At 40.7% G+C, this 23,692-nt stretch overlaps 2 protein-coding genes across 3 annotated transcripts; one reads left to right on the forward strand and one right to left on the reverse strand.

The window, feature by feature from the left end:
- The first annotated feature begins 5,889 nt into the window (after positions 1–5,889).
- On the forward strand, positions 5,890–17,660 carry ARGLU1 (arginine and glutamate rich 1). 2 transcript variants are annotated; one of them, XR_001552577.2, is made up of 4 exons: positions 5,890–6,756; positions 13,067–15,228; positions 15,661–15,744; positions 16,765–17,656. XR_001552577.2 is itself a non-coding variant. In XM_015851458.2 (4 exons), exons 1-4 carry the CDS (start codon positions 6,401–6,403, stop codon positions 16,927–16,929), a joined length of 831 nt encoding a protein of 276 aa, XP_015706944.1. In that variant the 5' UTR covers positions 5,890–6,400; the 3' UTR covers positions 16,930–17,660. The 2 variants fall into 2 exon arrangements, 1 of the variants encoding a protein (XP_015706944.1); XM_015851458.2 differs by having other exon boundaries at positions 13,067–13,292; positions 16,765–17,660.
- LOC116652749 lies at positions 17,093–23,525 on the reverse strand. The gene is made up of 2 exons (XM_032442010.1): positions 23,070–23,525; positions 17,093–22,656 (listed from the first exon to the last, which is right to left on the reverse strand). Exons 1-2 carry the CDS (start codon positions 23,317–23,319, stop codon positions 22,355–22,357), a joined length of 552 nt encoding a protein of 183 aa, XP_032297901.1. The 5' UTR covers positions 23,320–23,525; the 3' UTR covers positions 17,093–22,354.
- Positions 23,526–23,692: the final 167 nt, after the last annotated feature.

A 23,692-nucleotide genomic window follows, 5' to 3' on the forward strand; every position in this document is an offset into this window, starting at 1 on the left:
TTCTTATGCTTCTTTTAAGAACATATTAGGAAAGTACTATCTAGAATTTTCTGCCATTTTAAAGCTCATCAGTTTGCATGATGGTAAGAAAAGAAAAAGGATTTATCTAACCCTTTTGGATAAAATTTTAACAATGTGGCTGAGAGCTGAAGGTTCAAAGCTGCTTCCAGGTCAATTCCTGTTAATTACTTTAGCCTTCACTTTATTTTTAAGTGCAGACAGGATGTTTTCCCCTCTTTTTGTGATACACATGCTGCTTTTTGATTATGTTCCCCCAAGAAAGTAATCACTTCCAGGCATTTTCATATTCATACAGAAAAGTAGCATTGCCAGACAGATTAGCATCTTAATAAAATGAAGGGAAGAAACAGGAAAAAAAATTAAAAAAATTAAAAAAAATCTGGTTATAAATAAAATTTCCATTGCCAGGACTTCAACCAAACAGTTTTTAAAATCAAACAAGAATTAGTTACTCATGAAATATGCACGCTAATCAGGAGTCACAAAGCCAAGCGGAAATGCTTTATGCGGAGGTGTCTGTGTTAAGGTGTATGAGTCAGCACCACAAGGGTGGCACCTTCATCTATTCAAAAGCCAAAACCCGGGAGCCCTCTCCTGAGGGAGTTCCTACAATAGCCTTTGAAGAACTGAGCATGGCTCACCCACTTTCAAACACAGCTGCCGTGGAAGTAGTTATGTAATATCCGAATGGTTACAGGACCCACCAAGTTTTATGTTCCAACTCTCAAGATTGTCTATTTCTCTCCCTCTCCACCATGCCTATTTAATAAAATTCAGCCTTGTGAATAGGGACCAAAATCCAGGGTGACTCACTTCCCATTTCCAGAGTACCGAGGTCATTACATTGCAGCCATGCTGCCTCCTGCCACTGAACCTGTGCATACTGTGAAATTCACTTGTCTTCAGCTAAGCAGGGAGGACTTTGCTCCTAACCCTCTTCTCACTTTCCTCCAGCCTAGACAGTGACCTGGTGATTAACATACTGTCATGGGAGGGGGGGAAGGAGGAGGGAAGGAGATGTAGGCATGAATAAGGACACACCTGAATCCAGTTTTCACACTTGCTCAACTAGTCTAACCACTATGCTAACCTCCTGATCATGAGCAACCCGTTTTTGAGTAACAGTGTCTGTTGCTATTCTAATTAAAAAAAAAAAAAAATCAAAAAAAAAAAAAATCCACATACCCCTATTGGATCAGTCCCTCGTGAAACTTGGACGACACCTTGACTCCTTTCTGGTTGGCATATGTTTCTAGTTTCACATGCCAAATGCTGCAAATGCTATGAAATCTTTCAGATAAGTCAGAATATGCCTATGAAGCTGAAGTATCTCCACAATTATACAGCTGCTAAACAAGACTGTTTGGATTTTTACTACTGCCAGTCTTCTGTGAACCATGCCTTAGGTTCAGATATAAATACTTATATGGGATGTTAAATCTGCATATTCTATGTAACATTGATTTTAAAAATTATTCACTGTGAGAAAAACTGAATATGGATGCATACCCTGCTGATCAGTGTCTCAAGTTGTGATCAAAGCTTATGTTCACCACTTCTAATAGTGTTCAAGAGCTTTATTCAGTAGATAAATGCACTACATGATGCAAGCAAAGCAAGCAAATGAACATTCTTCTTCCTTTCTTCCATGGGAGAGTGAAATAGCCCAGTATTACTAAAGAGTGCTAAGAGGACAAGAGTGCTAAGAGGACTGTCTTTTGACATTAACAGTAAAATTACTATTTCAATCATGATTTGGTAATTTCATTTATTTTCTAAAATTTAATCTAGTTGGAAATGAAAGTAGATATTGTTTTATGTTAATTTGATTGCCATATGTCCACACGTTAGTCCTGATTATTCCAGCTGTGCCATTTTTCCATGTCCAAATTACAGAAAACTTTGAAGCGTCCTGCACGTTTTGTTCATTTTCCAAACATATGATCATCATTTCAAACATCCCTCTTTTCTGAATGTTCAGCCAATAGCTATATTTGCAATAGTTATTTACACGGTCTTTTGCATAGATACAATGTTAAAGCCCTTTCCATTCAATTTCCCATTGTAAAATACTTCCTCTTTCTTTCAGTTAGAGATTTTTCCCTTTTCAAAGGAGCCATTTGAAACCACAGTTTTAATGTGGTTCTCTCAAGCCTTAGAAAAGATTGTTTCCCTTTCTACCAGCTGTTCCATGCTCCTGCAATGCCTTCCTCATGCTTTGTGAGTCTCCCAGATGCTTCATCTCCCCACCTCTAGTTTAGCAGCTCCAAACGCCATAGTGTCACTAAAAAAGAAACAAAGCTACTAACAGAAAATGCTTCAGTAAAATTAGCCACTTTGGCATCAGGTGTGAAAAAACGCAATTAAGCAATACAACCTCTACATCTGCATAATTTTTCTAATCCACAGCGTGGAAGGAATCTCAGTGCTGACTCATACTTTAAAAACCCTGCATATACAGTTTCTGACCTCGTAACAAACTCAAGCTGAAACAGCTACTTTGAAAGACTTGACATTTCAACAGTGGTTCCCTTCCCCCACAAACAACACCACCACCTTAGCTCTTCTGTGCTTATTCCATCCTCTTACTGAAGCAAGGCTATGCCAGGTCATAGTAAATTATATACAAAATGCTTTATCCTGTCATATCCTGCTCTACTGCTTTCTGTCTCTACTTACCCTCCAGAATCCTTCCACTTCAGACCTATTACAAAGATCTTATACCCAGCTGTGCTACACTCTTAACACAAGCCAAAGTAATCCACCTTCAATCTCCCAAGATTCCCTTTGACCCAGCTACTACAGAAGTGATGGCATGAGAGCAGATAAGATCTACAGATTATCATAATACAGAATCTCTCCACAGGGCTACTGCCAAATGCCTACAGGTTGAGAGATTTCATATGATGATAGTAGCCATGTTACAGAAGGGTGAGGTGTTTTAATTACGCCAACATTTGGATATCAAATAAGGTGCTTTCCAACTCTGAGGCAACAGTTTTAAGAAGCAAATTATGTGCTTTAATCTACTGAATATATTAATATGCTGGGAGGGAAAAAAAAAAGAAAAAAAAAAAAAGATGAAATACAAGAGTTCACAGAAATCAAGCATGGCTAGTGGCTAGAAAACCATGAATAATACTGTGCTTCACAAGGGACAAAAAGAAAACCCTCAAGAATTCTAAAAATTTAATTCAGAATAAAACTACAAGATTTTACTCAAAAATTTGAAAGTTTTGAAAGGGGATTTACCAAGGAAATGATCATCTTACTCCTAAATTAACTTAATACAACAAATGAAAATACTTGATGAAAACAAGTTCTTAAGTTTTAAATTCATAAAAAAATAACTTCCCCGTTGTATTGTAATTTCATATCCACTGTAGAAACACCTGGGAAAAAAGACCAAGTAGTAATATTTTATTATTATTAAGCTATGGAAAATGACAGGATAAAAAAACTACCAAACTTCAAAGTAAAACAGAAATCACAGACAGAAATAGTCTCTTAACTTGACAGCACTGCATAGTTCTTGAATATTTTTTCCCCCGAATTACTAGTCTCCATAAATATGAAAGTAAAATCACTAATGACTATTTTATTATCGGTATTTAAATACTTGTGTTCTTACTAACTCAGGGGTTTAAATGAAAACTAAGATGGAAAAATATAACAATAAATTGGGGAAATTATTTCATTATACCACATTCTTTATTTCTGAACACCAACGAAATGCACCATTAATTTTTCAGATAAATACTGTATTTATTTTATACTTCTGAAAAAAAAAATAAAAATCAATGCTGTTAAATAGGAATAGAATTCTGAGGTTCAAATCTGTATTTCTTCAAATAACTAAGAAACCAAGTAAAGAAGCTACTAATAGAAACATACCGAGGGGGGGAGGGAATGGGGGAGGAACAGGACAGGGAGAAACAAAAACAACAAAACCAACTAAGCTCACGGCAATCAGTTTTATAATTAATTTGTAATTAACTCATAACTAATGGTAAAACAATTAGTGGCTTCTCAATTTTTTCAGTATTTCAAGTATGGTCTGGTACATCCAGCACTCAGAGTAGTATGAATACAATTATAACAGCTTCTAACCAGAATCTATTGCTTCACATCAATTTAAAAGTTCCAATACTTGAGTGCAGCCAAGTTGACATAGTAATTATGCTAGCTGAAAACTCACAAGCCCAGTCCTGATTTAAAACATCCAATTGTCAAGTTCCTTAGTAATCTGTTGCATGAACTATGCCAGGGCTAGAAATGTGCAAATGTTCTCAAGGTCTATGGCTCTATAAATCCCTGTCATGCCACGCAGCCTTCATAGCATCCACCCATTACTCCGTTGCAACTCGCCCACTGACATATCAGAAAGATGTTTCAATTTTATTTCTTTTCTATACTAATTACAGAAAGCCTGAATACCAAAACTAGAATCACATAACCACAGAATATCCTGAGTTGGATCCATAAGGATCATTGATTCCAACTCCTGGCTCCACATAGAACTACTCCAAAGCAAAATAAAACAAGAGAGCATTATTAAATTATTCAAGCACTCCTAGTTCTCTGGCAGCTTGGGGCTGTGACCATGCCCACCACCTCGTGGTGTAGAACCATTTCCTAATACCCAACCTGACCCTTCCCTACAGCTCCATGCCATTTCCTTAGTTTCTATCACTGCCATCAGAAAGAAGAGATTAGCACTGCCCCTCTGCCACCCTCATGAGGAGCCATAGGCTGCCATAAGGCCTCCCCTCAGCCCTTCTGCTCTGAGCTGAATAAACTCAGCTACTCTTCATATACCTTCCCCTCTAGACCTTTCACCATAATTGTAGCAACATTTGTGCACTGGAACCCAGAACTGCATCCAGCACTTGAAGTGAAGCTACACCAGAGTGGGACAATCCCTTCCCTCAATTGGCTACTAGTGACACACTTAGAATCACAGAATCTCTCAGGTTGGAAAAAGACCTCAAAGATCATCAAGTCCAACCACAACTTAACCGTACTACCCTAACTAACAACCCTCTGCTAAATCATGTCCCTGAGCACCACATCCAAACGGTTCTTAAACACATCCAGGGATGGTGACTCAACCACCTCCCTGGGGAGCCTATTCTAGTGCTTAACAACCCTTTCTGTAAAGAAGTTTTTCCTGATTTCCTACTTGATGCAGTCCAAGATACAGTTGGCCTTCCTGGCTGCCAAGGCACACTCCTGACTCATGTTCAACCTGCTGTTGCTTAAGATCTCCCAGACAAGAGAATGGAAAAAAAATAATTCTGAAAGACACGAAGCCAAAATTTAAGAGGTTGATCTACCTACAGCCCATGCTATTTCACCAAAAACTATGGACAGCATCAATTACAAGTTTTGTTATGGTGGAAAGAACTAACAACTACCAGGCAGAATTAAGATAAGGAACCTCACACACCTATGCTCCCTGAGTCACCAGTTCACACTTTCCACCTGACTTGAACCTACTTTTACTAACATGCCCACAGTTAACAAATGACAGCATCATCTGCAAGAGAAATGTTGTAAATTTATGTCCAAACAAACGTTCACTGGTAACATAGTACAACGAAACAGATTCCAGAAACTATGTAATTCAAGCAAGGACTCAGAAAAACTAATTTTATTGAGAGGATGAAGAAACACTTAAATAGCTTTTACAACTTCCACAATGGGCTGTGAGACATAACATCTGACTCCTACTTTGAAGTAACACAATAAATTAATTTAAAAAAATGAATTAAAAAAGAATCAAAGCTCCATGAAACCCTCGGTTAACGAGGACACAACCAGTCCCCAGCCACAGAGCAGCTCTTCACTGGGTGTGGGGGCTCTGCCGGCCTAATAAAAGGAACTTGCAAACCAGATAGCAAAACTATTAGAGTTAAAAGCCAACCCAACCCGCCGCACTAACAACCAGCTCTGCTGCTGTGCGCTTGCGCAAGAAAAAGCGCCGCTCGACGATGCTTCCTCTTCTGAGCAACGCCTGCCATTGGTTACCGAGAATTGCCGAGCGGCTTCGTACACCTCCGGAAAAAAAGCCGAAGGCGGGGGCGAAGGGGAGGGGGAGCAAACGGCTGGAGTGTGGCGCGGTGCATTGTGGGGCGGAAGCAGAGAGTCACCGCTCTGTTAGGGCCGCCATCTTGTCTGCGCCCGGACCCGCTGCCGCTCTCGGGCCCTGCTTGTTCTCCTCGTCGCGTGAAGCGGTGGAGAGAGTGAGGACGCGGAGTACGACCGGGTGGTGCTGATGCGTGCGGGCTCTCCTCGCTCCTCACTCGGGCGCCACTAGTAAAAGGGGGCGGGGGTAATCGGGCGGTCTCCGGTGCGGCCTTTCCTCTCCTCGGCCGGCATGGGTCGGTCCCGCAGCCGGAGCTCATCCCGCTCCAAGCATACCAAGAGCTCAAAGCACAACAAGAAGAATCGGAGCCGCTCGCGGAGCCGCTCTCGGGAGAAAGAGCGGGCGCGGAAACGCTCTAAGTCCCGGGAGAGCAAACGCAACCGGCGCCGCGAGTCCCGGTCCCGCTCCCGCTCCAACACGGCCCCCTCCTCCCGCCGCGATCGGGAGCGCGAACGCGAACGCGCCTCGTCCCCACCGGACCGTATCGACATCTTCGGGCGCACGGTGAGCAAACGCAGCAGCCTGGACGAGAAGCAGAAGCGGGAGGAGGAGGAGAAAAAAGCAGAGTTCGAGCGGCAGCGGAAAATGTGAGTGTCGGATCTGGGCTGGGGGCTGCAGGGTGTAGGGGGGAGGAAAATGGGGGAGAGTTGGAAGGCAGGGGATGCTCCGTGCCGCAGTGCCTTCCTCCGCTAAGCTGGAGCCGTCTGTGTGGCGAGGAGGCGTTGAGGCCTTGCTGAGGCCTACTGCTGCCTTTTCCCGCCATCCTTCCCAAAGGGTTTGTTCTGTCGGGTGTGTTGAGGCCGCCCGCTCCGAGCGGGGCCGGCTGCACGCAGCCTCCGTGTCACCCAGCAACGCTCACTGTGTGCCGCGCTGCTACGGTGCTCTTAAACTTAGTCCTACGGTGAGGCCTCCGCGCCCGGAGGCTTTGTGCTGCGATGCCACGCTCCGCGCTCCTCCCCTTTGCGTGGCGCTTGTTGTGCGTCGAGTGGAGGCATTCGGGGTGGCCCATCTCTAGGTTTGAAGTTATACCGAACAGTCGCTATGGTAACTTTGGACTTTGTTGTACTTGGTTGTGCCTTGGCAAGGGAGACGGTGAAAACCGGGGAGTTGCTTCAATTGAAGCTTTTCCTTTTAAAGTTTTTGTCGTGGGAAATGTAGGTATTCATAAAGTCTGCAGAAAGAATCGCAATTGTTGGGGTTGGAAGGGACCTCATCGAGTCCAACCCCCCTGCCACAGCAGGTTCCCTACACCACGTCACACAGGTAGGCGTCCAAGCAGGTCTTGAATATCTCCAGAGAAGGAGACTCCACCACCTCCCTGGGCAGCCTGTTCTAGTGCTCCGTCACCCTCACCGTAGAAAGAGGATTCATTTTAGTAACGTTGTGTTACCTTAGGATGTTTAGCAACCTTCTTAAGTTAGGAAAGCGACCTTTCTTCAGCAACGGGATGTAACAGTTGTGCTAAAGCGATTCATCTTTGGATGCTACCCTCTCTAGTCAGAGGTAGCATTTGTATGTGTGAGGCCAGCAAGTTCTGATAATTCTTAGGTGGAACTTTGAGGGGTTTCTTCAACTATGTTGTTCTGGTGATACACAGTTTGTAATTCTGAGTTGTCGCTTTCAATTTTGTCATCTCCTTCATTAACTTGTGTGGAACCCTCAGTACAAAAAAGACATCGAGATTTTGGAAAGGGTCCAGAGGAGGGCCATGAAGATGATCAGGGGGCTGGAGCACCTCCCCTATGAGGACAGGCTGAGGGAGCTGGGTTTGTTCAGCCTGGAGAAGAGAAGGCTGCGGGGTGACCTCATTGCAGCCTTTCAATACCTGAAGGGAACTTACTCCCAGGAGGGGAGTAAACACTTCAAAAGGGCTGACAATAGCAGGACACGGGGAAATGGTTTTAAATTAAAAGAGGGAAGATTTAGGTTGGATGTTAGGGGGAAGTTCTTCACTAGGAGAGTGGTTAGGTCCTGGAACAGGCTGCCCAGTGAGGTTGTGGATGCCCCGTCCTTGGAGGTGTTGAAGACCAGGTTGGACGGGGCCCTGGGCAACTTGATCTAGTAAAGGTGTATGTTTGGTAGCCCTGCCAGGCAGGGGGGTTGGAACTACATGATCCTTGAGGTCCCTTCCAACCCGGGTCATTCTGTGATTCTGTGTGTGTGATTCTGTAACTTCAGAATTTGACACTGGTGTCATGTGAACGCATAGAAATGTTAAGGGCTCTTTGAGTCATTGACACTAGTTTTGCAGTTCAGAATTTTCTTCAGTACCTAAATTAATAAAAATATATATACTCTACTTCTGGAATGAAGAGTTGGAATGCAAGCAATTATTTGGAAATACAGTGAATAATATATCATGGTATTCCTTGTGACACATCTTATTTCATATGTGTTCTTGTGAATACATTAAATGGCTTTAAAAATATTATTTAAATGGTTTTAAAGACTACTAAATAAATAACAGATGTTATGTAACTTAGTGTTAAATGGTGTTGGTCTTTGTTATGAAGTTTATTGCCAATCTGCATCCAAAATTCAGAAGGTGAAAGAGAGAATCTGTTCAGGTAGTTGAAAATGAAGTATTAATAATATTTAAAGGTATATTTAAAGTATTTGACATTTCTGCTCTGTTTCTGTAGCGTACTCACTGAAGGCAACCCAGTCTGTAGCTCGCTAAGTAAAATTTGATGTAGTATTTCAAGGGCTTTTATTAATTAATTATTTATTTATTTTATTTATTTATTTTTAATGTGCTAAGTTATCTGTACAAGTCAGAAAACTTTGTATTTTGAAGATAGTCCTGAGGCCCGCATAGGAAGAATGTGACGTTTGGTTGGCACTTACAACCAAATAATAAACTTGTGAGTGAGAAGAAGTGCTGGAAAACATTAAATGATGCTTCCAGAACACGCTTCATATTTCAAAGAGATCAAGCAGTAAATCTCAACACAGCATGTACCTATGGTATTTGTGGAAGACATCCCTAATTTGTATTATGTATAGTCATGTTTGGGGAGAAAAAATACTTGCTGATCAAATTAACTAGTGGACAGATCACATGTAGAAATTGACTTTTCAATTCTATTCAAGCCTTAATACATACCATAAGTTCTGCTTTTAATATGATTCCAGTTTTTTAGGGTTTTTTTTTTTTTTTAGTGCGTGGGGATAGGACTAGGGGTAATGGGATGAAACTACAGCATAGGAAGTTCCACACAAATGTGCGCAAGAACTTCTTTACAGTGAGGGTGACGGAGCACTGGAACAGGCTGCCCAGGGAGGTGGTGGAGTCTCCTTCTCTGGAGATATTTAAGACCCGCCTGGACGCCTACCTGTGTGACATGGTGTAGGGAGCCTGCTTTGGCAGGGGGGTTGGACTTGATGATCTCTAGAGGTCCCTTCCAACCTCTACAATTCTGTGATTCTGTGATTCTATTAAAAAATAAAAAATAAAAAAAATATGTCAACCATGTGTAACTGGTGGGTTGTCCCCTTTGCCTCATCCCCCACCCTTAGAAGTCTGCCTATTGCCTAAGCATATTTTGTAGAACTGGTCTTCAGGAAGTAAAAGGAAGAGACTAAAAGTATTTTCATGTTAATGGTTTTCTCTTTATATGGAGTTGTTACTGAGAGTGATATTTGTGTGTAAAGTACCGTAAGTACTTGTGATTAAAAGAAAAAATAATAGTTGATCTCAACTAGATTGAGGTTTACATCTGTGTTTTAACTTGGCTTTATTGAGATATCCAGGCAGTGATTTGATATAATTATCAGTGGGCACAAGGCAGTCTCATAAACAAATAGTGAAAATGAATTTTGACTTTATTCTATTTTATTTCTTTTTGCTTCCAGTGTTTGAAGAAATCTGGTCATATATACCAAACAATTATTATAAATTTATAACACTGTTATTGCTTATGCTCATGAAAAGATGCTCTATGTGAGATGATGTATTTTTTTAGTGTAATGGAATACAGATGGGATTTGTGGAGGTGATAATCACAGGATCACAGAATTGTAGGGGTTGGAAGGGACCTCTAGAGATCATGGAGTCCAACCCCCCTGCCAAAGGCAAGGCTGCACTACAGCCATGTCACACAGGAAGGTCTCGTCCAGGCGCGGTCTTGAATATACTCCAGAGAAGGAGACTCCACCACCTCCCTGGGCAGCCTGTTCCAGTGCTCCGTCACCCTCACTGTAAAGAAGTTCTTGCGTACATTTCGTGCGGAACTTCCTATGCTGTACTTTCATCCCATTACCCCTAGTCCTATCCCCATGCACTACTGAAAAGAGATATAAGAATAAAACGTGTGTAAGGCATGGTGTTTATTTTGAGTACATCATCAGTTTCTGAGGATATTTGAGATATGAGTGTCAGGGTTTTCTATAGCTGTATACTGTCTTTATTCAGTTAGCTAACTTTCATTCTAGATTTCTGTAATGTTAAAAGTAAAACTAAAATAGTTGAATAAAGCACTTGAATATGAGCTTCTGAAAAATTAATTTCTGTAGAATAGAGCCTCTTGTGTGTTGTTACGGGACTCATTACGGAGAAAATAGCCCAAGAATGGAATAAAAGTTTCAAAAAATACAGCATTATTTAGAGTAATAATAAATAAAGAGTATTTAAAAGTAAAAAAAAGAGTGAAACTTTGACCCTTTCTCCAACTTCTATTTGAAAAAGGACCATAAGTTGGAGAAGAATAGTAACAAAATGGGATTGATGCATTTTTCTGAACATCTGTGAGGAGCTTTTATTTTTAATTTATTTTATTTTTTTAAAAAAAAACTTATTTACTTATTTTTATTTTTGACTATTTTATTTATTTATTTTTAATAAATCACATCAGGAGATTTTGTACTACTTTTTTGAAAGTGAATGCTGACCCGATTTGCCACTGGAAAAATGGAAGGAGAAATTTTATGTTCTGGGTCTGAATGTCTGAGTTGGGGTTTCAAGAGCTTTTTATTGAAGGAATCCATCCTTCACTCAGAATACTTTTGTTAAGAGGATACATGAGCCAGGCGGTATCTGGAAGCCTTTCACCCTGATATTTTAGATGACTATCTAGCTTAGCACTTTTGTGTGCCTCCATTTTTGCATGATCCTGTGAGTAGTTAGGAGTTGTACTTTGTGGTTCTAAGTCACAGAATCACAGAATTAATCAAAGGTTTGGAAAAGACCTAGAAAGATAATCTAGTCCAACGCATTAACCATACCTCCAGATAAATCCAGTATTCCTCAACACAACATCCAAACGTTTCTTGAACACTCCCATGTTTGGCGACTCCACCACCTCCCTGGGCAGTGCATTCCAATGCCTGACTACCCTTTCCGAGAAGTAATACTTCCTAATGTCCAGCCTAAAGTCCCCTCCAAGTCTGGATATTTTATGAACATAAATAAGGTAGGAAAATGTAAGCATTTTGAAAATGAGAGGATATTAGAATGTTAAAACAATTGGTATTATTCTGAATCATGGTTTCCTGGTGTTGACAGGCCAGAAGGTAAGTTGATAAGTTTGTTTTGTTATACACTGAGTACTTAAAATGGAAGTTCAGTTTCAAGGTGAAAAAAACAAAACAAAACAACCTTTTCCTTTTACTAAACGAAACCTTTTCCTTTAACTATATGAAATACAGCTAGACAGCATTCACTTTATATTAGAACAAAAAACAACAACAGAGTTAATTTTTGGGTATCCAGTTGTCATACACAGTTGGTTACTACCTAGAAGGTTTTCTTCATTTGGGAAAATTCAACCTGCAAATTGACCTAATCAAAGAGTGCATTTTGTAGAATGGCCTTGGTTGAAAAGGACCACAATGATCATCTAGTTTCAACCGTATTGCTATGTGCAAGGTACCAGCTTCCAGACTAGGCTGCCCAAAGCCACATCCAGCCTGGCCTCAAATGCGTCCGAGGATGACCCCACAGCCTCCTTGGGCAACCTGTTCCACTACGTCACCATCCTCTGTATGAAACACTTCCTCTTAATATCTAAACTAAACCTCCTCTGTCTTAGTTTAAAACCATTTGTCCTTGTCCTGTCACTTCCTCTCTCATAAGCAGCTGTTCTCTCTCCTGTTTATTAGAAAGTTGCAATGTGGTCTCTCTGGAGCCTTCTCTTCTCCATGCTAAATAAGTCCCTCAACCTTTCTTCATAGGAGAGGTGCTCCAGCCCTCTGACCATCTTAGAGGCCCTCTAGACCTGTTCCAAGAGTTGTGCATCTTTGTTGTGCTGGAGGCCTCAGGCCTGGATGTAGTTCTCCAGATGGGGCAGTATTTGGCATGCTGAATTTTTGATAATTGTGGGAAACAAAGGAGAGCTAAAGTATTTAAAATTTGATAGAGTATTGAATGACAAAAACTACGCCATAAATTCTCACTGAAATATTAGATTTATAACTTGTATTACTTTTTTTTAGTTTGTTGCTGAACTAAAATCTGTTTTGTTTGATACTGATTTGAAGACAAGTGTTTACAGGGTCATGTTGCCTTACTTTGTATAAAATTAAGAGTGAAGAATGACCAAGCTTTGATGCGAGGTGTCTTTTTTTTCATGTAAAACGGTGCCTTTTCATATCAAGAAGTACTATGACAAGCTGTCGTCCTAAGCTTCTCTCAGCTTAATGTCTTGAGATACGGAGAGATGTTAAATGTGATATGATCTTAAAGGTCCTTATGATTGCCTAAATGTTCATTTCAATGCACCTTTCAACATTGGTTGAAATTGTTGAAGTATATGGTCTATACACATAGCTGTGTGTGTGAAATAAAACTATGAAAAGTTGATTCGGTAGTGTGGTTGGTGCTTTGTATGTATGAGTTTGTTTCAGTGCAGCCATTTTTACTGATTTTAAAAAGTTTATCTTCATGTTTGCATTTTCTAGTCGTCAACAAGAAATCGAAGAGAAACTCATAGAGGAAGAAACTGCTCGAAGAGTGGAAGAGCTTGTGGCTAAAAGAGTGGAAGAAGAGTTGGAGAAACGGAAGGATGAGATTGAGCGAGAGGTTCTCCGCAGGGTGGAGGAGGCTAAGCGCATCATGGAAAAACAGTTGCTCGAAGAACTCGAGCGACAGCGACAAGCTGAACTTGCAGCACAAAAAGCCAGAGAGGTAACGCTCGGTCGTTTGGAAAGTAGAGACAGTCCATGGCAAAACTTTCAGTGTCGGTTTGTGCCTCCTGTTCGGTTCAGAAAGAGATGGAATACAACAAATCTAATTCCCTTCTCGTATAAACTTTCATTGCTGCGAAACTTAATTTTTAGCCTATTCAGAGGAGCTCACTGATACTTAAACAGTTATTCTCCTAAAACCTGAACAAGGATACTTGATTTTTAATGGAACTGACCTACATATTTCAGTATTGTTTGAAACTTTTGCCATGGCTGCAGGATTTATCAACGGTCCTTTCTTTTCTGGGGAAGGGTATTAAAAAATCTGTAATTATGTATCCTTCATTTGTTTCATTTTGTTTACCTAGACTGTAAGAGGCTTTTGCCTTCAGTCAGGCAAAGAGCAGGGTCCAGCACTGAGCTGCAATGCCTGTCTTTAACAAATAGGTTTCTTACTCTTCTTTTGAAACATTTTCTTTGAGCGTACATGGACTAATTCTGGGACTTCGAGCATAAGCCCATCCACGTCTTCATGAAGGATCTATGTCCAAATCATTATATCCACTTTTAATAACTACTAACAATTCCTTTTTTCCCTAGAAGTTAATAAAAGAGCAGATTGCCCTTGTCTGAAGTCAAGTCAAGCTGAACATGCGACTTGGGGTTTTTTGGTTGTTTTTTTTTTGTTTTGTTTTTTTTTTTGTATGGTTTTTGTTTTGGTTTTTTTCCAAATCAGCAGCTGGAGCAGAAGCTGAAAATGTCTTTCTGTGAGACAGTAATTTGCTACTAAAGGCTTTGATGCCTGCCTGCACCAATCATTCCAGGATCCAGAAATGTCAGGACAAATTTTAAATTTTGAAGAAAACTTGCACTAAGCAGTCATGAGTGTCAAATGCTTTTTTCACTTTGCATACATTTGTCTTAAATTAATATTTTGATTGGCTTACAAAAGGAAATACAATAGCGTTGAAGCTTTACCTTTGTACTGAATATGACTTGTCTGTCACAAGCACCTTTAAAACAAAAAAAGCCTGAGTTATAACAAATATTAGGGATATTAAATTATACTTGTTCTGTAAATTCAGACCTCACCTATAAAGGAATTGAAGTTGAATTTAGGTGTGTATACTCAGCAAATGCTTGATACAGGTTTTTATTTAATCATATTCATGACTTTTTTTTTTTTTTTTAAAGTATTTTTGTTACATTTAATATGATGCGGAGAAACCCCATCAGTTCCTTTGCAGTACAGAATAAACGTCTATGCCTGGAGTGGAGTGTGCTAGCTAGTAGCTGGTTACTAGTCATAGTAAGAAGTTTTCTCTTCGTATGCTTGCTTTGTTCATATTAACTTTTTTTTTCTTACACAGACACAAACCTCTGGCTTACTTTAAATCTTCCACATATTAAAATAATTTGGATATATACTATGTAAACTGAAACACCTCAAAATCTTTCACGCAGTCTTCATATTTATGGGTTGCATAACAGAGTTCCATAAAATTCACCAAGAAAACAACAATTACAAGGCTTTATTTCCTGATCTTGCCTTCCCTGGATTCCAGAATTCCAAGTTCAGACTGCTAATGACAGTTTCAACTGTCTTAAAATTGTCAAAATACTGAATGTAAAGTCCATTCTCCCCATGAAGGAAGCCCATAGCTCCATGAAGTATGGATTACCATTTGTATTTTCCACTAACAGTAAATGTATTTTTCTTATTAATTGTTTGCCTTAGGAATGATTTACATATTTTTGTTCCTTCCTATCATAAACATCTGCATTCCTCAGCTCAGCCTTCCTTGTATGTTGTTTCTTTATAAATGGTTGAGCTGCTGATGCAGGTATTGCCAAGCTAACAGTACAAATCATTTTAAAGAGGAAGCTGGCGCGTATGGCAGCCGAGGAGCACACTCTGCAGGACACTGGACAAGACAGTAAATATTCAACTTTTAATGCTGATTAAAGGAGTATAGGTAAAGAATACGTAGGTATACTTAATTGGTGAGACAAACTATTCACTTTATTTATATTTTATATATTACTTTTAATTTGGTAAATACTTTCCAGTTTTTGTAGTTGTCCTTGTTGATTTGTGTGGTATTAAAGTTGTAGTAATAAATTGTCAGGATTCTGTGATTAGGGAGGGTTTAGTTGGTTGCTGTTTGGACTGGGCGGGATGATTTAAATTTAGTATTAGAGATGAGACCGATTTTTAGTGGCTGCACAATTTACCGTTGTGAGACAAAATAGGTGGCTGTAAAGCTGCCACTTTAAGTCACTTCACAAAAGAATTGTGAGAAAGATTAGTGAAAGTGCAGAGATGAATGTTTTACTTTACTAACATCTTACCCTGTCCTCCCCTTTAGGAAGAAGAGCGTGCAAAGCGTGAGGAACTAGAACGAATACTAGAAGAGAATAATCGAAAAATTGCAGAAGCACAAGCTAAACTGGTATGTAAAGATGTAGTTAACATTTTTGTAGGGAAATACAGGTCCTTCTGCCTGATTTGCAACAGTATTAAAATAAACAAATCAATGCTTTCTAGAATTTTACTTGTCTGTTGCTGGTTATGTCTGCAGTGCCGTTGCACTCCTGCCCTCGAGCGTAACTAACCAGTTCTTTAACAGTAACAGTAGTCTGAAAAAATTGCTCGAGTGCTTTGTTAATTTAGAGCAGAATTGCTGCCTTTAGAATTAAGTATGTTTTTATATCTCACAGGAAGAGGTGAAGTAAGTTAGCAAAGACAAAAGAAATGACTTAATTTTTCTCACTGAACAGGACAAGTGTAAACTGGATTTGAGACTATTGTAATATTGATGCACAATTGCTGAGTGGGACTTAAAGTGGAAGTCTAAGACTTGAAAGTCGATTATGTTGATATCCAAACTGATTTAAATGAGTTCTTGCCTCATTATGATGTTCAGTGTGGTTTAGCTGGTTCTAATCACCTCATGATAAAATTTAAGTTATTAAGTGGTGTAATGACCAAAATAAGCGCCTCATAGGAGACTATAGGAAGAGCTGTAAGGATTGTAAGTCAGTGTAAGGATGTAAAAATCATGTAGAAATTGCTTTGAATTAGGAGGGTCTTGGAGGTGGGAGACCTTTGTTGAAGGTCTGTTATTTCATTATATACTGACTTTTATCTGTTGTGACAGGTGTCAGGCAAATTTCTCTATACGCTGACTTCCTTAATTAGCATGTAATACATTGTTTGCAAAACAGCACTGAAAAATATTTCAAATAAGCATCAAAGATTCTGATATTTTAGCTGTAAATCTGTAAAAAGTTTTTGGCGCTTCTTCTGCATTTATTTAATGCCACCATTTTTTAAATAGTTCAGTTGAAAGTGACTGTGGCATCTAGCTCCGGTAATGCTGGCACAAATATGTGGAATTGGTTGCAGACTTTTAAATTGCTTTTATGACTGCTAAATATGCTGGCTTAAATTCTGCCATTTTCATACGTAGGCTGAAGAACAATTGAAAATTGTTGAAGAACAAAGAAAGATTCATGAGGAGAGGATGAAACTAGAACAAGAGAGGCAACGTCAGCAAAAGGAAGAGCAAAAAATTATCTTGGGCAAAGGAAAGTCTAGGCCAAAACTGTCCTTCTCACTAAAGAGCCAAGATTAAAATACAACTCTGAACTCTCTTACAAGAAGAAAAAAAAACATTTAAAAAAAAAAACAAAACAACACCACCAACAAAAAACTTTGTATGGTAGCTTCATGTTGAAGTGTTTGTTTGTTTTTTTTCTTTTCTCTCAATTTTTTTTTTGTCTTTTTATTTTATTTTATTTTTTTTGAAAATCTGGAAAGTTAGCTTGTTCTAATAGGGGCTGTGCTCTGCAATTCTTAATTTTTATTTTTATTTTTTAACTCCATTAAGTTAAACCCTTATCAGATCATTGTTGCCTTTTAGAGAATAATATGTTCTCACGTATTCGTTTCTGTATTAGTGGTCTGAAGCACATCAGGACACTATGAGTTGTGGATGATCTGATAAGGTTTTACGGACCTACTCATCAGAGTTTGACTCTGATAGCTGACAGAAGTTTATACTGGGTATTGCTGACTCTTAATTATTTTTTTTAAAAGTCAGTGAATACATGAGTAAATTGCCATGGTATTACTGGACCTCTGTGGCTTATTGTTAAATCAGTGTCCTATGATACTGTCCCATTGTTGCGCTTGATGTTCCTGATACAGGTAAGGAAATAGTTTGTCATTTCTGCTATGAATACATAGGGAGAGTTCAGTATTGTCTCTGTTAGATTTGTTTTTATTACATTGACAGCATTCAACCAGCGTTCCCCATTGTGTAAATAAACCAATTTGCTGAATAAAGTGAAAGTCTTAAATTCATATGTTTAAGTAAATTTTTTTAGTACACTTCTATAAACAGCTGTGAGAATGACAATTCACGTTATTAAGCGCAAGACTATAGTGATATATTTTTAATTTTGCTTTTAAACTATTGTGGCTTCTCCTACTTACAATGCAAAATTACACACAGAAAAAATCCCTGCAGTTGTGAATGTTTTTGATGGCTGCTGCTGTTTTTATGAATGTTGGTTTTGTTGTGTTTTTTCCTTCTGACAGAGACTTATTTCAGCTGCGTTATCATGTTTAAACAGCTGTATGGCTTACTGCACCTACACCAGTACATAAATATCGAATCCCCTTCAGTTTATCTCATAACACAGTATACTGCTATAAGTTGATATCATTACCATATAATGAATCAGATCCTAAAGGATTTAGAAATAGAAGGTTTTTTTTCCACAAGTGGAAAGCAGAAAGTAAGATTCTGTTTAAATAAATTGTTTTAGCAGACTGCAAATGCGAACTCGTATACAAGATCTTGAATGTTACCCGCTATTTTGAAAAATGAAATGATAGATTGAAAATGATATTAAAAAATCCCCTTTTGGTATACAACTCTTCTACTGGAACCTAAATTACTATAACTTGTCCAGCTCTGAAACATTTCTCCTACCAGTATGCAACAACTATAGTATACGTAAAATGAAAGAAATCAGGAGTTGGATTTGGATTTGGAACATTTGGATGTTGCTGGATAAAGATGGAAATAATTCCTGATATTCTCTACGGATCTGTTTCTGTAGATTTGCCAAATTAAATGTAAAGCAAGTTGAGTGTGAGCATTCAGCGTGCTTTGTATGAAGCCTGGGTTTGGGGGGTAGATGGGATGTGTATCGCTTTGTCCACTATGTCAAGAAAAATGCCAAGACAGTAAAAAACCTACACTTTAACTGTACTTACATTTGTTTCTATATATTGTACTAAAAAAAAAGAAGGTTGAAGGTTTCTTAATGCATAAAAACAAAAGGCTGAAACCAAATAAATCATGTACGTGACCTGTTGGCAGGAGCAGGCTGTATTTAAAGCTCAACTGATACCTGTATTTCTAAAACAAAACAACCCCTGTTCCCTTAAGAGAAACAAGCTATTAAAAGTGGATACTCAAACAGACCTATGCATTTTTGTTTCCTCTTCTAAAAGCAAGAAGCTACATTGTCATACATGCAGCTGTGCTGTTAGGAATTTTGGTTTCTAATCACTGGTTTTCTGTTAAAGAGTAGTATTTGTTCTTTACACTTAAAGTCACGTAGACTTAAACTGTGAAAGTTTATTTCCATTCACACTTTTAGGACTACTTTGTGGACAAAGTGTTAGTTAAAATTAATCCATTCCACAACTTCCTACTTGTGTTTCTTTGTCCTGAAAAAGAAGGTACCGACAGATACTTTTTGGGGGTGGGCTGAAGTGCAGGTGGTGGGAACTGTTCTAGGTGTTAGTATCTTGTAGAGGTGGCACGGGTGAACTACATATTTGCGTTGTTCTGGTCCTCACCACTGTTTTTTACTGTAGGTCTTCAGGGCTGCTTTTGATTTCTAGGGAAATACGAGGGGCACAGTTTGAGGATGGTTAAACTGACATCTGATAAGAACTTCAGATATATTTATTTTCCATTGATACACATCTGATGTAAAGTCTGTTAATGTGCAGACTCTTATTTAGCTAATGATTAATCTGAGTGGGTGTCAGTCTCCATTAAGGTATTAACTTACCCGGAAAACTTGCTGAAATTGCTGCTAGAAATTGTATCGGGTGATTATTTGTTATTATATTACAGTTGGGAGTTTAAACTTCCATTTTTCAGTTACTCGAGCTGTTCCTCTTTTTTGTTGTGTTCCTCTTTTTTTTCCTCCCCTCCTCATTCCCAGGGAGGCAAGTAAGCCCTTTTCAGTTGCTGCTGCCTTGAGCAGTATTCATTTTCCATACTTGATTCCAGGGGAGATCTTTCTTTTTCTCACCCCTGATCATAAACATCCTGGAGAATTATTGCATCCTTCTGGCAGATGTAGGAAAGAGCAGAGGACGTGGCAGCGGTATCTTAGTCCGTGCTCTATTTCAAAGCAGAAAGCTGCTTTGGAGGTTGAACTGCCCATTGGGCTTCCCATGATCATTCATAATTATTTTTCTACCAATGTGGGAGGCTGAATGCTCTGAGATGTACTGGGGAGCTGGTGTACTAGAAGCTTCACAAGGCTGCTGAGTGACTGCATACTGCATATAGGAAAATATGCCTGTACAACCTTCAAGTATCAATATTTCACCCATTCTCTTGTTTTAAAACAAAAGTGTACATCTTTACAGTCTGTTACTCTTACGGTCTTTCTGACGTTGTTAATGTGCCCTCTATTTGAGTATGTCTGTGCTGTTATTTAAGTGTACCCCAAACGTAGAGAGGTCTGCTCTCAGTTGTTTGTGATTCACTTTCAACTGCACGAAAGGCCTTGTTAAGTGTTCTCGGAGTATCTGGGGCTGTGTACTTTGGCAAGCGGCGGTGAAATGATTAGCTGCGCTCTTGTAGAGTCTTGACTTAAGTTCAAGTAAAATTCAGGTTTGATAAATACTGTTCAGTTTGCACTGCAGGGGTGATTTATTTCAGAAAGAGAATTGCAAAGGTATCTGTGTACCGAAGACTTTCCGATACGGATATGGTAGCAGTGCCCAGGCTTGCATAGTTTTGGACCAGGAATGAACCGAGTAGAGCTGAACAGTGACTTTTTCACACATCTCTGTTTCATTTTCATGCTAGTGCTACCTAATGCATGGACATCAGGATTATGCTCCCTCTCGCCATCCCATCGCTTCGTTAGCCAGCTGGGGAGTACTGCGTCTCTCCTGACATTTCCATACTCAACAAGCTAATGTTTCCTATCATCTTTCCTGGACTGACATTTAGGCTATGTTGGCTCAGTGGTCAGCTGTGGACAAGGAAACATAAACCCTTATAAAAAGAGGAGTTGTGTAGTAGTGGTTTAGTCCGTTTCTTTCCCACCCTGTCTTGCTGCAGACCGCAAATAAATAAGAATTTCTATTTTCACTCAATGGCAGTGAGAGACCATATAAAAATAAATCAAACAGAGGACTGAAGCGCATGGTTAGAATGTACCAAGTTCTTTTCCGATTTTTATTACAAGACTGCTTCAGTTCCATGGCTATATTTAGGGAGAGCCAAGCTCATTTTCTAAAAAGCTCTGGTTAACCAAAATTGCAGTTATAAAACAGACGTGGAGAAGTACTAAAACATCTGAATATACATTAACTCTACCATAAATACAGAAGATACATTGTTATGGTGTTAATGATATTTTAGGAGCTTCTTCAAGTATCCAGAACACTTGGCCTTTTGTACAACCAATAAAGGCTGCATTTAAATCGCTTTAAAGAAGCAGCGATCGTTTATCTCTGTTAAATGTGGCAATACTTATTAGATCTTTTCCACTTTTCTTTTGGATTACCGAAACATTAGTTTTGAGTCATGACAAATGAGGGTGGGCTTTTCCACTTCAAAATTTCCATTTAAAATTTCCCATCACGTTATTCTTATTTCATAGGATCGTAGAATGGCCTGAGTTGAAAAGGACCATAAAGATCATCTTGTTTCAAACCCTCCACCCCCCGCCACGGGCAGGGGAATATTAGCTGTTATTTCTGATATGCACTTAAAAGTGAACACGGGATACGGGCCCAACCTTGCTCCGGTTCAAATTAGCTGCAAATTTTGTCACAGATTTCTTAGGATCAAAGCAAATATTTATGCATCTCCCTCCTCAGTGCCGAAAAGAAGCCAAAACAAATTATTCCAGGATAAACCCGACTTTTGCCGTGAAGCTGAATGAAGTAAAGGAAATAGAGGTTTAAGCAGTGCAAACAACACAGCCCTGATTTTTATCGTTACTTTTTCCCTGAAGGTCACCCGCATTCGGCGGCTCTCACTCCATCGCCTGCCGGTCCTTGCCTGTGGCCTCCCACCGACCAGCACGGGCAGCTGGGGTGTAGAGGGGATGTGCGGCATCGCTCCCCACGGCACCGGCAGGATTTCCTCCCCGAAAAACCTATCCCTTCTCAGTTAGTCTGTCAGGAAACCACGTTCGCTCCCCGCGAATCCCAAAACGCGCTTCTCCTCGCCTTCCTCGTGCAATAACCCCCCCGCGTTAAAACAAACGAAAAAAAAAACCCCTTAACTTTGTAATTTATTTTTCAGTTATTATTTTACCCCCTTCCCGACTCGTATTCCCATGTCTACTTGTACGAGGCGATGCCCTTGGAAGCAGCGGGGCCGCGGGGAGCAGCACGCCGGGCCCTCGGCAGCTGAGCACCACCCGCTCCCCGCTCGTTGCCGCGACCTGCAACAGCTCGGCCCCGCTGGCAAGGAGGGGACCCGAAGCCGCATCGCTTTGGGCTTTTTTTAACCGTTGCTACTTGGGGTATTCCAGAAATAAGTTCCCATTTTTCGCCGGGTTCCCAAGTCAAGATGGTTTTGTTATTGTGGGTTATGGCGAGCACGGTGAGGACGAAAACAGCTGTATTTACGCAGAATGATTAGCCGCTGCACAATAGGAGTCAAGCGATATATTTAGCCGCAGGAGGATATTTTCAGACAATACCAGCGCTCTTCATTTCCCCCGGTTTACTTAAGGAAAGGATACGGCGAGCTAGAGGTCACCGTTTACTCACAGCTTTCACAAAACACCGCCCATCACCTTTTGCTTCCAAACAAACAGAAGCGGCAGCGTGACAAGATCGAGGCAAACCCACTTTACACGTCGGTGGTGCTGGGAGCATTTGTCGGGCTCCGTGTTTACCTTGGCTCCCGCCGGGCTCCGCGCCTCGCGTTTGCTCACACTCGGATAACGAAGCGCTTCGCTCCGTTGCGGCCCCCGATGCGCAATCTGTGCCTCCCACTCGGGTGCTAAGCCCCCATCCTGGGGAGCGGATCCTTTTCCCAGCAAAGCGAGTCTCCGGTTCTGCAATCCCGTCCCGCCTGCGAATTCAAATTGAATTAAGCAGTTTACTTAGAAGGCGTTCGATGTTTGGTGAGAAAAGCAAACTGCAGCCGCTCTCCCTGCCCGTCTACGCGGCGTTCGCCCGCCGATTTTTAAACGTAGGCAGATATTCCTCTGATAATAAAATTACACGAATTTGGTTCTTTATTTGCAATCCTTTGTCGCGCGCTCTTTGCTCACTTGAACTAAACGGTAGGGAAACGACAGAGGGAGCGGCGCCGTAATTTCCTGGGATTTAACTTTTAAGCCTTTCTGCAGATACTATTTTGGCATGAAATCCATGCCGGAAGAAATTCTGCAGGTCCTCTCGCGTTTTACATAGCGGCTATTCACCGCCGCGAAGCTCTGGACACGGTCCGTTCTGTTTCCAGCCCTGTTGGGAGACCCTCACCCGTAGTTCGCAGCTCCTTTCGGGGAGAACCGCGTGGGCTCGCGGCCAGGGCACGGCAGAGGGGCTCAGCCGACGGGCCGCCGACTGCCGCTAGTGGGAGCTGTGGGGCCGTGCAAGCGGCGCCGGGCCGAGAACGGCGGGGGCGCAGCCAGGGTGAGCGGCGGTGTCCCTCTGTAGGTCCTCCGCAGCCTCCGGGCTGGCGCATCTTGTGATGTCCGGGCTTAATAATAATTAAAACGAATGGTGACATGAGATAACAGAGCCAAGTGGGATGTGTGAGGAACTGAAAAAAAGTCGGGTCCGAAAATCCGCTTCTTATCAGCGCGGAAAGGGAGAAAACGGCGGGCGTGAAACGGAGGGGGCGTAAACCCTTGCGGGGTCCTGACTACCACCACGGGTTCCGCCGGTTCCGGCCCCGGGTTGCCGGGCCGCAGGGTCGTCGCGCAACCGGAGGCACTTGGGAAGCCCACGGAGCGTATGGGAGCGGGCGGCCGGCAGCGGACAAGGAGAGCCCGCGTCCCATCCCCAGCTCCAGGCAAACCTGTGCTTCCAAATCGCTCTATTTGAGCAATGACTTTTAGTTCTTGATTTTTATTTATTTATTTATATTTCTTAATCTTTCT

Source organism: Coturnix japonica, chromosome 1 (assembly GCF_001577835.2).
Source record: "Coturnix japonica isolate 7356 chromosome 1, Coturnix japonica 2.1, whole genome shotgun sequence".
NCBI lineage: Eukaryota > Metazoa > Chordata > Aves > Galliformes > Phasianidae > Coturnix > Coturnix japonica.

Coding starts and splice junctions, on each gene's coding strand:
- ARGLU1 (XM_015851458.2), top strand. CDS start 6,401: ATGGGTCGGTCCCGCAGCCGGAGCTCATCCCGCTCCAAGCATACCAAG. Junction 6,757..13,066: donor TTCGAGCGGCAGCGGAAAAT/GTGAGTGTCGGA, acceptor TGCATTTTCTAG/TCGTCAACAAGAAATCGAAG. Junction 15,745..16,764: donor CAGAAGCACAAGCTAAACTG/GTATGTAAAGAT, acceptor TTTCATACGTAG/GCTGAAGAACAATTGAAAAT.
- LOC116652749 (XM_032442010.1), bottom strand. CDS start 23,319: ATGTCACCATTCGTTTTAATTATTATTAAGCCCGGACATCACAAGATG. Junction 22,657..23,069: donor AAAGGAGCTGCGAACTACGG/GTGAGGGTCTCC, acceptor TTGAATTCGCAG/GCGGGACGGGATTGCAGAAC.